General features: G+C 43.3%; 1 protein-coding gene across 2 annotated transcripts in view; it reads left to right on the top strand.

Moving 5' to 3' along the window:
• SYT10 (synaptotagmin 10) overlaps positions 1-14724 on the top strand; it is a 40946-nt gene that overhangs the window by 10434 nt on the left and 15788 nt on the right. For both annotated transcript variants that reach the window (XM_082240551.1, XM_082240552.1), the window contains exon 2: positions 1502-1862. In XM_082240551.1, the coding sequence (XP_082096677.1) occupies positions 1502-1862 (361 nt within the window). The remainder of the gene's footprint in view (positions 1-1501; positions 1863-14724) is intronic.

Below are 14724 nucleotides of genomic sequence, written 5' to 3' on the forward strand. Positions count from 1 at the left end.
TTGCTGATTCAAATTGTTTCAGGGCTGTTTTTGTTCTCTAGGCATTTTTGGTATTTTAAAAAAGTAATGCATTTTGATCTGTTGCCATTTTTGTTTTGGTTACCTTGTATTATACTTCCTTGTTGTGCTTGTTAGAATTTGCTGTTTGTGTTGTAAGCCACCCAGAGAACCTTTGTGGTTTGGCATCATCATCATCATCATCATTATTACCTAAACAAACAAACAAATAAAGGTCCTGGTCCTGATGCTTCAACTGGAAATTTAATTCCTCTACAACCTCAGAAGGGGGAGAAGCAATGGGAACGCCTGTGTAATGTATTGATGTAAATCAGGGATGAAGAACCTCAGGCCTAGGATCCAAATTTGGCCCTTGGAGACTCTCTTATCTGGCCCTTGGAATCCTCTCTTGGCCACACCTTCACTTGCCTTGCTTTACACCCTATGTTTTTCCCCCATGGTTAGAACCTGATAGTTAGAACCTGCACTCAGTAGTTCCTCTTGCTTGCCTGGATCAAGGATGGGGGGGAGGGGAGAAACTAGCCTACCTTACAAAGGTGAAATTTACATTTGTGGGCTCTGCCCAATTTTGCCTCTGGCCCTGCCTATCACTGGCATGTGGCACTCAAAATCTTACCCAGAAGACCCTCCAGCTGAGATAGGTTCCCACACTTCTGGTGTAAATAATGCTTGCCTGTGTGCATCGGTGTAAGCAGCAGAAGTCCATTTGGGATGCAAGAATCCCCTCTGAGAGAAGTTTGTGCATCATGTTTTCTCTTTAACTTTCTGCTTCTGCTTCCATTTGTTTTCTCTAGCCCTTGTCGTGCTCTTAATGTGCTCTCTACTGATTATGAAATATGATCAACTCTTTTGTTAGAAACACTGTTTGTGCCATTAATTGTGTCATTATTCATCCCGCATTACATAGAGGCATGAACTGTTGTGTCCTGGTGTGTGCCAGATGCTGATGCTCCAAGCTGGGTGGTGTAACTGTGGGATAGATCCATTTGGATGACGTAGCTATGAGATAAATCAGCCTCATATAACCAACATGCTTAACTCTATTTAATGCATGAAAGGGTTAAGACCATAAAGTAAGTTGTCCTGCCAGGCTTAGCTAAGTCACACATCCTCAACTTGCATGGATGGCCACACCCACTTTTGGCTCCACCCACCATGGGGTGGTAGCTGGTGAGAACAAGGAGCATCAAGAGAAGGAATAACTGCTCCCTCACCTTCTGTTGCTGCTGACCCTGGGGGAGGGATCAAGTGGGAGCTCATGGGGTCATATTGACAGACCTCCATCCTAAAAACTAGAGCCTTCACTGTCAGAAGGTCACAATCCATGCAAGTTTATGTTGGACTTACTTCTGAGTAAATTAGCAGAAGGTTTGGACTGCAAAATTAGTCTACCAATTATATCCATTACATCTTTGATGATTCTTGTAAGCAAACGAATTAAAGCTATCTGGATGATATCACCTTGTCTTCTTGTTCTTTGCAGACATCTCTGTCAGCTTGCTTGCAGTCGTCGTCAGCTTCTGTGGGCTTGCCTTGCTGCTAGTCTCACTTTTTGTCTTCTGGAAGTTGTGCTGGCCGTGCTGGAGGAGCAAGCCGATAACATCGAACGCAACAAGCATCCCTCAGAGCACCTCCAGCGCTCCCACTGAGTTTTTGGAAGCTAATGAGAAAAAAGAAATTATTAAAGAAAACGGGAAGCCCTCCACGAAAATCCTTGAGGCGGCAATGAAAATTAGCCACACTTCACCTGATATTCCAGCAGAGGTCCAGAATGCTCTGAAGGAACATCTAATCAGGCATGCACGCATGCAAAGGCAGATCACTGAACCTGCATCCTCATCAAGGTAAGAGAAATAGAAGCTAACACTTTAAAAACAAAAAAAGCACCTAAGAAAGACCATTTGGCTGAGAATTAAGGAATGGAAACAGATGAACATCACATTCTTAGCCTTGTGCCAAGGATATAATAGATGCAGGAACAATAACCCTAGTAATATACACACTGATTTCTCTGACAATTTCAATCAATTTTGTGTATGTGTGTGTGTGATTGGCAGGTTTACATAGGTCATTTTTAAAGTCTGTATCTCCCAAGCACATATATCCTTATTAAGGAAAGAGACCGTAGCAGTAAATTGCACATTAGAGTTGGTGATATAATTGTACAGTGAGGGGCAAAGCTCTTTTACATCCTAATCCCAACCATGTTTATTTGGTTACATGCCCAATTAAAACAGATGACTGTTTGCCAAAATAATAGGTTACCATGGTATGCAACCTGCAACCGTATGGCAGACCAGTTGACTGTATTGTCCTGCAAAAATAAATAAATTGATGACTAAGATCTTGCCACGCCTCAACAGGAATCTGGGGGAAACAACAAGAGAGTAGTTAAATGTCCCTAACCACTTAGCAGGATGACACATAGTGTATAACTGCCATAACAAGTGTTTCCCCACCCACAACAAAGAATTTTTCTACTTGGAAAATGTTTGCCTGTGTTCATGCTCTGACATGGTGATATCAGTGACATTCCTTTCTAAATCAGTGTGACTCAGATTGCAGCATAGATATCAGATACTAGTTGCACAATTCATAAAACATTACAGGTTCCCAACTTATGCTCCAGTCCTAGGCATGTTGCTTGCTATTGCTTGCTTGTTTTATTTGACACATTTATATTCTAACCCATGCAATTACAAACTTTTGTGACATCACTAGCAAATATTACATAACGTTTCCAGTCTTCCTTAATTCAAAGTACTTACTTTGAAATATCCCTGAAAGCTCTCATATTTCAAGGATGGGGAGAGTGCATGAAAATATGAACATCAATAAAAGGTGGTGTCATGTTATTGTTGTGAGGGCCCCATAACAGCTGAGGCACAAAATATGTAAAATGAGACACAATACTGGAGCAATTTCAAACTTAACTGCTCTTAGTGATCAAGTCGTTTTTGAAAATAACAGCAACTCTTTTAACAGTTAACATTTCCATCCTTAACTGACATCAAGACATCTCTGAGAACAATATCATTGCACTTAGTACCACCTGTAGCCATCAATCAAGGAAAGATTTTATGAATAGAGTGACAGAGGCATCTAATTTTAATGCACAAGGAACATCAAGGCGTGAAATACACATGTCCTCCTCTGCAGATGAAAGAATTTAAGTAATGCTTTTTTCAGACACAGAAAGAGAAAATGACAGCTAGGAAGCGACAAGTGCCATGAGTGAAAAGTGCCATGAGAACAAACAGATAATCATAGATCCTGAATGTAAAAGTTCTGACTTTTTGCTTAGTGAATTATTTACAGTGGTACCTCAGGTTGCATACACTTCAGGTTACATACACTTCAGGTTACAGACTCCGCTAACCCAGAAATAGTACCTTGGGTTAAGAACTTTGCTTCAGGATGACAACAGAAATTGTGCTCCGGCAGCGCAGCGGCAGCAGGCGGCCCCATTAGCTAAAGTGGTGCTTCAGGTTAAGAACAGTTTCAGGTTAAGAACGGACCTCCGGAACAAATTAAGTACTTAACCAGAGGTACTACTGTACATTATTGCATTTATGTGCAATAAATGCCTCTTTTATATTGGCACCAGAATAAACCAGTACAAATGTATCCAACAAGTGGGCACCATAATTGTTGAGTTCACGTATGAGTATAGTGCATATGAGTAAGTGACCAATGATCTCAATGATATAAGCTCATAGTATAAATGAAATGCATAGGACACAGCATAGGCACTAGGGGAAGTCATGTTTGCATGGATTTTGTTTTTCAGCTGTGCAGGCAGCATATTTGTACAAAAGGACCAAGTTCATTTTTTCCAATGGTACTTTACCATAAAAAACATGGAAATGCATAACATAGTAACAAACAAAAAGAAAAACTCCCCCCACATAATTTATTTTTTATATGCACTGAACTATGTATTTCAATTATTTATATAAGTGTTCTAGTATATATAAGCATTCAAGTACATATTTCTTTCATTATCTGTCTGTCTGTCTGTCTGTCTGTCTATTTGTAGGCCCCTTCCAACTCTACAAGTCTATAATTCCATGAAATCTGAGTTAATAGAAGTCTGTTTCCACACACTGAGCACACAACTTTACAACAACCAGAACTTAAATATCATAGCCAACAATGGTCAATGGTTATGTTTTCCATTCATTGTACAGTGGTACCTCGGGTTAAGAACTTAATTCGTTCTGGAGGTCCGTTCTTGACCTGAAACTGTTCTTAACCTGAGGTACCACTTTAGCTAATGAGACCTCCTGCTGCTGCCGCGCCGCCGAAGCACAATTTCTGTTATCATCCTGAAGCAAAGTTCTTAACCCGAGGTACTATTTCTGGGTTAGCAGAGTCTGCAATCTGAAGCGTCTGTAACCTGAGGTACCACTGTACACATTAACCCACTGATGCATTTAAATGCAGTGGTACCTTGGGTACCTTTGCTTCACGATGAGAACAGAAATCGTGCTCCAGCGGCGCAGCAGCAGCAGGAGACCCCATTCACTAAAGTGGTGCTTCAGGTTAAGAACAGTTTCAGGTTAAGAACGGACCTCTGGAACGAATTAAGTACTTAACCCAAGGTACCACTGTATATGATTTGGTTTGCATACAAAACATGCTGCGCTACATTTAGACCAATGGTTCATGCACCCTAAGGTGAAATATCATATACAGCTTACACTAGACAAATATCTTCCATTTCCTTGTATAAACTCTATACACATGGAATAATACGCATCAGTTGGTTAATATTTATTTTATAAAGCAATTGTTTTAAATTATACTCAGTGCGTGGAAATGGACATGTATTAAAAATTTATAGGCTACCATGACTTCTGAATTTACAAAAGCATTTACTTTTGCACTTGTTGACCAGGGAATATGCATTCTTTTCTACCTTTGCCCATCTGAGTTCCATCAGACCCTATTGCTGAGGTGGTCCAACCCCATGCATCTCAGATCTCAAACAGACAGACATCTGTCAGGATGTCAGGAGCATTGGGATGTCAGGAGCACCCATAGCAAAGCAACCCTACATTTCCCAGTGCTGCTGGCATCAGCAGCAGCCGCCACCTCCAGGGACCAAATCTCCATCTATCCATCCATCCATCCATCCATCCCTCCCTTCTGCAGCTGGTATCAGAGCTTCAGCAAGTTGAGTGGCTGGATGGATTAGACAGAGACAGAAGCTGGTTGAAGGTTCTTGGGTGGGTAGGCAGAGGGAGGGAGGAAGGATGGAGGAGTGGAACCTCTAATTAAAATCCAAACTGAAGAAGAAGCTCTGTGTGTGTGTGTGTGTGTGTGTGTGTGTGTGTGTGTGAGAGAGAGAGAGAGAGAGAGAGAGAGAGAGAGAGAGAGAGAGAGAGATGCTTGCCTCAAATTTACAGCTCATATTTGTGGCAAGCATTATGACTAACCAAGATTCCTATCCTGTGCCAAGGAAATCTGAAGCTCAGTGAAGTCTCTGTTGGTAGCTGGTTGGTTTCCTGCCATAGCTGCCAGTGCTGTACCAGATCTTATTCTGTTATGTATCCCTGCGTGAGAATAATCTTTAAAAGCTGAGGTACTTGCCTGGAATCTAGTTTCAAGGTGTTGTCGGCAACGTGTTGCCCCTTGTGTGCTAGGATAACAAAAAGTGGTGTGTAACCCTTTCTCGGCAAATCTTCCAAATTCTCCCTCACATTTTTAATAATAACAATAATTAATTAATTATACCTTGCCCATCTGGCTGGGCTTCCCCAGCCACTCTGGGTGGCTTCCAACAAAATATTAAAAATACAATAAAACATCAGACATTGAAAACTTCCCTAAACAGGGCTGCCTTCAGATGTCTTCCACTGGAATCACTGTCACTAGCAAGGATGTCTTTGACTGACTCAGTAATGAAACTGACTAATGAACCTAAGTAGTTTCCACCGAAAAGCAGCTTAGATAACCTCACATCATGATTTTTCTAGACACAGTCATCTAATATGGAATTTCATTGGTATAGCTGAGGGGAGGAGAGTTGAATGTGAGAAATCTTAATTGGAACACTTTACATCCTCTTTATGTTTTATGGTATTAAGGAAGGGGCCTGCTTATGAAAAGAAATCATTTTTCAAGTCTCTGGATCCCCAACAAGCAATAAATGACACCAGAATAAGTATTTCCACTTTGCTGTTGTTTATCTCCAGAGTGCAATTTAGCTTCACTTGAGAGTCCATGGCAGGCTGAAGAATATCCTTGTTGATATGGTGGGGGAAGGGGGACAAAGAGAAGCAGACATTAATGGCAGGAAAGTGCTTTGGGGGCAATGTATCTTAATCCACTGCACCAAGGCGAGATCAACAGTGTTTTCTCCAAAAATAAAGTGAATTTAGGAGTGGAGTGTTTGAACATGAGGGGCAAAAGACTCTCAACCCTTGGTGTGGCCAGCCCAATACATTTTGAGGCCTGAGGCAGAGCATCAAATGATGCCCCTCCCCAAGTCAAGGGGCATAACCTAAGGGAAGCCAAAGGTGACAGACTCCCTCACTGAAAATGGAAGCTCAGTAAAGAGACCAGTTTTCTGGGTGTTTAAAACTATCCCTGTGAACAGCAGTAGAGAGGCCTGCTCTAACTGTTTGTGGTAGTATTTCTTTATTAAATTGCAGCCAGTGAAGAATGCCTTGTGTTCACTTATTATCCCCCACTCAGAGGTTCACTGTGATGTGGAAGCACTTCTGATGCAAAGCTAGTTCTTTTATTTATTTGCACTCAAGGAAAGTTCTAAGCTTGGTGGTTTTTCATGTGAGGCGCAATGCTTCATATCAGGCAAACACTCTTTACCAAAAAGTTTAAAATCTTAACTGGCACCCTTGTTTAACACTAGTCTCAGGATAGACTATTTCCACCTAGAATGGCTGCTAGTATTCCTATACCAAAACACTCTCACAGCCCCTTCTAAGATTTTGACTTTCCTCTCAGGGAATCAAACTGAGTTGCCCTGCCTAGCTGACCCCTAATCCCTATCAGAACAGGTCCCCCTCTCCTGCATGCCCCTATCTCTTTAACTGTCAAGTGCTGAATTTTTGACTCACCAGTCCTTCATGATTAACTGACATTCTGACTAGCTCTGATTGGTTGCTGGGTCGCCAGCAGGCTGACTCAGGGCCTGTCCATCACACCAAGGTATTTTGAAAGCCAAGGTAAAAAAAATATATGCCCTGGGTTCTGGAGAGCGCCTCTCTAAAGTTTCATAGCTTATTGTAAAACATTAAAGCAGAAGGAACTAACCTATGGGCCTTCAGATGTTGTTGGACTCCCAGCTTCCAGTACCTCTGATCATTGACCATGCTGATGAGAATTGAAGTCCAGCAACATCTGGAGAGCCACCTCTGCTTTAGCCACTGCAATAGCAGTGGTGGTGCAAGAGCTTTCCGAAACCAACCTGCCGACAATGCTTTGCTCTATAGAAGGACCTTGTGTACCTCAGAACAAGACATGAGCAAGAATGTCCCTGAGGTGAGCAGTGGAAGGAGGAGGTGCCACTGCTGGAACACACATAGGCCGACTTCACCTCAGGTTCTGAAATGTCTTGCATTAACCCTCCCAATCTTTCAGTAATATGTGGTAGTACATGGGCTTTTTGTTCATTTCTTCTTTTGTTCATCATTTTTAGCCACTATAGCAAACCACAGCAGCGACTTACGCAGCCTCACAGCCATTATGCCCAGAATGCCTTGCTCTGAGTAAATACCCCCTTGACCTTTCTAAGGGAGGAGGTGGCAGGCCAAGCCAGTGGACCAGTGAAATGCCAGTTTGCCAGGAGGGAGGCACAACCACCTCCTGAGGCAATTGCCTCCATTTCCCTAATAATACAACTGCCCCTGGGTCTTATGATGTCTAGCCTTAATGTAATTAGGTTTTCAGAGAGCCAGTGTGGTGTAATGGTTAAGAGTGGTGGACTCGTAATCTGGTGAACCTGGTTCGCGTCTCCGCTCCTCCACATGCAGCTGCTGGATGACCTTGGGCTAGTCACACTTCTTTGAAGTCTCTCAGCCCCACTCACCTCACAGAGTGTTTGATGTGGGGGAGGAAGGGAAAGGAGAATGTTAGCCGCTTTGAGACTCCTTCAAGTAGTGATAAAGCGGGATATCAAATCCAAACTACTATTACTACTACTACTACTCCTCCTCCTCCTTCTCCTCCTCCTCCTCCTCTTCTTCTTCTTCTTCTCCTTCTCCTTCTCCTTCTCCTTCTCCTTCTCCTTCTCCTTCTCCTTCTCCTTCTCCTCACAATCTGTGCTTTCCTATTGTACAGACTAATCCATGGAATTTGGAGTGGATCCTAACTCTAGTCTTCCTTGCGCAATCCTGAAATGTGGGTTAGAAGTATGGGGTCCAAGTGTAGGCATGCGCTGAAACTGCTCAACTGAATAATACAATATGTTTTTTGGATGCAAGACTTTCTTAGTACTCTGACCCCAGAGACCCTTCCATGTCAGAATTCCGGTTCAGCCACTTGCAGCCGCAGCCTGACCCAGACGGAAGGAAAATCTCCAGATACAATTACTAGCAGAGGCATTTTTTAAAAAAGAATGGTGGGGAGGTTAAAATGAGTTTTCGGGCTTTGTGAAGAGGTGGAAAAGCAATAACATGCAAAATATTGCAGACATAATTAATGGCAAATTGTCTGAACTTCTTTGTCCTTGCTCTTAATAGAACAGCCAGGAAGGATTAAATGAAAATCAAAATGGATGGCAACTATTAGAAAACCAAGATTAAAAACAAATGATACCAAATAATACATATTCTCAAGGGGTGCTGAAGGTTTGGCCAAGGGCTCAGCAAGGCAAATTGAATATGTTCTACTTGTTGGACTCGATTGTTTTAACCAATCAAGGAGATTCCTTCCGGAGTTCCTGAGTGAGAATCTTACCATTTCTGTAAGTACAAGAAAGCAGGTTTTGAATTAGGGAAAGAGATGCAGAGGCAACACAAAGACATTCCAGGTCAACGTGTCAGTTAAGTCATCTCTCATTCAAGCATTTCTACACATGTTGAAGCTGAATGGAAATCAATGTAATGCAGAGGTAACCAATGTGCTCTCCAGCTGTTGCTGGACTCAGCTCCCATCATTCCTAACTAATAGTCATGCTGGATGTGGCAGATGGGAGTTGTAGTCCAACAACATCTGAAGGATGTGGGAATGTTCTGGGGTGCAGGAGAGGATATATTGACTAATTATATCCTTGTCCAACTTGTGCTAACAAGTTCCCAAAATATCAGCAGAGTTTATAGACATTCCCCTTTTGTTCGCAACGGTAACGTGTGCACAGGTTCGCTAGAACCTCTATAATAATTACTCTGGTAATTTCCCCTTTGTTCCCTCTTAAAATACAAGACACAACACAGTCTTTATAAAAGTATAAAAGAGTTTACTCACGATCTGTTCACAATATGATCCCAGATGGCAGACAGGCTTAAAAAGGTTAAAATACACTTAGAATCTATCTTATAGGAAGATAGCCCTCTCCTCTCTTGGCTGAGAGCCAAGAGGGCATCCTGCTTCTTCGAAAGGTGATGGCAGAGAGAGAGAGATGGCTGCCTGCCCTGTGCTTTTCTCATTACCTGCACAGGTGAGGCCACACCCACCTCTGGTCACATGCAGAGGAAGTCCGTCCCCAGGAAGTTTACCTGTTTACTGGACAGACATCCCTCTCCATGTTCTAACATGTACACTCTAGGAATGTTGTCATTGACTGCTCCTGTGTTTACATCCCACAAAGGACACCACGTTGGCTATCTTTGATCAAATGGAGGCATAGGCAAACTCGGCCCTCCAGATGTTTTGGCCTACAACTCCCATGTTCCCTAGCTAGCAGGACCAGTGGTCATGGATGATGGGAATTATAGTCCCAAAACATCTGGAGGGCAGAGTTTGCCTATGCCTGACCTAATGCCTGGTTCACACATGCCTGTTCAACTACTGGTGTCTCATCACTTGGCTATTAGCATCTGGTGACTCATGGACAGACAGAAGTCATATTTGATGCAGCGGTTAAATAAATAAGCAGCTGTTATCTGCTTTAACTGCTATTTTGCTATTTTAAATCTGGGGGGGTTATGCTGTAATTTATTGATTTGCTTTAACCTGCCTTTGGAGGGTACCTACAAAAGTAAGCTGGAAATCCATGAAAAGGATCCATCAGCAATATACATGCACATGTGAATCAGCCCTGGCACGGGAACAGAGAACTCTATGGGAATATATCTCAAATGGTGAATGGCACAGCATTCTATATAAGTGAGTGTTTTAAGTTCCCATGCTGGTTCGGAGCATCCAAAACTGAGTCCGTGTGTCTACCTTGCACAACCAACAAATCAGATGAAGCTGAAGGAAAATGCTGTGGAAAACGCCTTTGATTCCAAGAAAATGGGGGGGTCAAGAAGCACTCCCACCAGGTCCATCCTAAGCAAGCAAACTGAAAACCCATCTACCACAGACATGATTGTCTCTCTGAGACCCTCCGAGTCTCCTAGATCAGATTTGTCAAGTAAGTTTTTGGGCAATGGAACTTGCAAGAGCAGGGAGGGGAAATGGGAGCAGGGACAGTTGTGGAACAGTGGAGAGCTGGGCAGAGATTGGAAGTCCCTAGATAAGGGTGGGGGCAGTTTGACTATATTTAGTCTTCTGTGCGCCTCCAAATGTATGTAGAGGGTGACTAGGGATGCACAGAACCTGCTGGAGGAATCCAGCCGGCTGTTTTCTCTTCCGCTGCTTCTCTGCAGCCAATTTCCATTTTAAAAAATCCACTGTCTGAATTGAGACTTCGCTGCCATTCTATGAGCTTCCAACCTTAACCAGGTTGCCAGGTGTCTGAAGGCTTTTGTAGTCCAGGATCTAAGTGCTGGCAAAGGTTGCATTTTTTAATTCACCCGGGGAGCTGGAGAGATGAAACAGTGCCCCGAGCAATACAACAAATCAGAGTGCAGTACACCAGCCTGGGAAAACAGGGCAGCAGGTGTGAGCCATTAACGTTGCGGCATCCCAGCTACCTAATTGGCCGCTCTTCTGATACTTCGGCGCAGCAGTCACACGAAGGCCCATTGTTCCTGCAGACTCGGAAAAGCATTCCCATGTTGCCATGGGAACGGCGATGCATTTAAATAATTAACGCATCAATTAGCCCTATCACTGAAATGTTGTGACTCGGAACCCGTGCAAACTGCCGTGGCATCGGGACATTGGCTTACTAAAGCGAAAGTGCCACTTTACATTGCACGCGCCTGGGAATAACTGTTAGTGGCATATATAACATTGCAGCACTTCAAAAGATGGGAGGGTATGGCAGAGGGAGATTGCAATTTAGTGATTACATCATTCTGTATTTTGAAATGGGCGTTTTGAATTTTAACAGAGCATTTGGCAACTTGGAAAAGACATCTCACAGTCCTTTGAAAGGAAAAAGCAGGGGGTGAGCAGATGTACGGTTACTCTTTCAGAAACAGGGCAGCTGAAAATGGCTGTGGCAATATAAAATCATAGAATTGAAGGGTTGGAAAATGTACCCCAAAGGCCATCTAATCCAACTTCCTGCAATGCAGCCACCCACAGCTAAAGACTCCCTGACAGATGGCCGTCTGTTCAGAAACCTCCAGTGAAGGAGTCCGTTCTGAGGGAGTCCATTCCACTGTCAAACAGCTCTGACCGTTGGAAAGTTCTTTCGCCTTTCTTGTAATTTGAATCCATTGGTTCAGGTCCTGCCCTCCGAAACAGCTCAAAACAAACTTGCTCCATCTGACAACTCTTCAGATATTTGAAAATGGCAGTTCAATCACGTCCCATATCATCATCAAAGAAAGACAATCGTAAGACCTTTGCTATTTTAATCTATAGTCTGTCCCATTCCAATGGCTCAGACTGAGAGACTGCCTCCTCCTCCTCCTCCTCCTCCTCCTTCTTCTGCTATTATTATTATTGCAAAATATTCATTATTCCAATGTCCAGACATGAATGCTGTCGCTTCTCAAGGGCGCCGACTTGGTCCCCAGATTATGGGTGCCCAATGGCGCCTACAAAGTACAGTGGTACCTCGGGTTAAGAACTTAATTCGTTCTTAACCTGAAACCTGAGGTACCACTTTAGCTATTGGGGCCTCCCACTGCTGCCACGCGATTTCTGCTCTCATCCTGAAGCAAAGTTCTTAACCCAAGGTACTATTTCTGGGTTAGCGGAGTCTGTAACCTGAAGCGTCTGTAACCTGAGGTACCACTGTAATGTGACGTCATGACATCACGATGTCACATTATGTCAGAGAGCAGCAGCAGTGCTTCTGAGGCTTCATGGGGCCTCAGAGCTCATGTCAGAGGTCTCACACATGACGTCATGAATACTGGAAGTCACATGGGAGGCCTGACACAGCCTCAGACATTGATTCCAAGGCCCCATGGTGTGGGGGCCCAGGCACCCAGGGCCCCGTAGAGTTGGCACCAGTGTTCCCTATGTCGTGAAAATAGCACCGTCCATGCACAAAAGGTAAGTATCCACAGGCTTTGGGAAACAGTAAGTTTGCAGAAGTCCAAAAATTAGAGCCAATGAGGAGAGGGTCTGCTCAGCTGACTGTAAAGGGGGAGGAATGGAAAATCAGGTGGGAGAGGGAATGGGATTGAGTATAACAGACCAGAACAGAGAGACTGAAACAGTGAACACAAACACAACACAGTGCAGCATGTTAGTGCTGGTCTCATTTGTAAAGAATCCTAATCAGTAAAAGCTAAAAGTGGACAGGCTAAAACAAAGATAACTTAAAACAGCAGAGCATTAAGTTTTCCACTTGGCTGAAAACGGGAAGAGAATGAGCCTGTTGCATCTCTCAAGATCCTGGGTACGAGCCCCACATTGGGCAAAAAGATTCCTGCATTGCAGGGGCTTGGAAGAAATTACCCTTGTGGTCTCTTCCACCTTCTGTGATTCTATCTCCCCAGGGACTGCATTCCATCATTTGAGTGCCAGCACCCAAAAACCCCTTGTACTTGCCCATCATATTTTCAGCAGAGATGGGACAAAGGGCAGGCCCTCTCATTCCGCTCTCAGGGCGTGGTCATGGTCATATGGCAAACAATGGTCCTGGGGATCTCGTCTGTCATGGACTTTCAAAGGAGCCCTTCAGTTTGAGCCTTCAAATTAGTTACTTGGTTACAGACAGCAAACATAGCTGGCATAGGTTCAACATTCTACGGCCCAGTTCGTGAGCGACATTTTGGACAAACTGCAGCTTCTGCAGCCACACAGAACAAAACAGCATGAGAAGAGCTGGCTGGATCAGGCCAATGGCCTATTTATTCCAGCATCCTGTTCTCACAATGGCCACCCAGATACCTGTGGGAAATCTTCAAGCAGGACCTGAACACAAGAACATTCTGCCCTCCTGCAGCTTCCAGCAAGTGGTATTGCAGTAGTTCAGTATGGATGTAACTAGGGCATGAATGGCAAAGGTCAGGTCCAGCTATTCTAAGTAACGCCACAGCTAGCCAAAGATGGATAAAGCCCTCCTAGCTACCTCCACAAGCATGACTATACAAACAGACATAACTAAACTAATATTATTACATATTTGATTCCAGGATGCTAAATGCGCTCCTTCTCAACCTAAGCTACTTCACAGGGTTGTTGTCGGGGAGAAGAAATGGGATATTCACTGCCTTAATATCCTTGGGGTAGGATACGAATGTAAAAAATACATGAAATGGGTGCATAAGCCCAGAGTGCATTTACATATTGATAAACCACAGCTGATTGTTGCATCTGAATGCAGTCAGAGTGCTCAGATGAAATGTGATGAAGAGACAGTGGGAGTAAACAGGCTTACATCTGTGCGGCTTCTACTTAGTTCAGTCTGACATTCCTGTTCAACAAAAGATGGCTACAGTACTTGAGGGTTTTCCATTTAGCAGACACTCTGGGTGTAAATGGAAAGAGTGCTTTTTCATGAAGTACAACACAATAGTTTCCTCATGGACATTTTGTACTCCCGGTATGAAAGAGTGAGTGTCACAGCTGGGTCTCTTCTTTATTTCAGTGCACTCTAAAAATGGAGACCCTGAAGAGTGCTAAACAGGTACAGCTACCTTCCCCATGCATGGATAACAGGGGACATGCAGACAAACTACCTAATGACATTACATTTTGTGTACGAAAGCAATTAGCAGACTGGCAAATTCAGCTTTGATAGGGGTGAAAGAATCTTGACTAAATTCAGTAGGGCTGGGGAGAATGAGGTGTTAAGAACGTTTAGGGAAAATCTGTATGTCCTTGGAAAAATAAAAAAGTACAGGGTTTTGTTCATGCAAAAAAAAGAAAAGTGGTTTTTTTTAAAAAAAAACAATGTTTTAATTAAGCAATGTAATCTCCAGGGCAAAGTACTCAACAGAACATTTGAACATTGTTCCCCCTGCCTTATTGAATTCAGATCCGGCTAAACATCAGTGGAATATTTACCTTTGTAACCTGCCCTCCATTCTCATCCTTTTCTGCATATTGAAAAAGAAAGGCTTCCTCTCTTTTTTAGGTTGTTAACCATCAAGCAACCAGCGGAGCTTTGTGGGGTTTGTGGCACAATCAAGTTTCTGGAAATGCTTCAAATTAATACGGATAGCCACCTTATTAATGAATTGGACCCAGAATTCTTAAATGTCACTGACCTGCAACTCTCATCAT

This window comes from Podarcis vaucheri, assembly GCF_965113315.1.
Source record: "Podarcis vaucheri genome assembly, chromosome: 10".
Lineage (NCBI taxonomy): Eukaryota > Metazoa > Chordata > Lepidosauria > Squamata > Lacertidae > Podarcis > Podarcis vaucheri.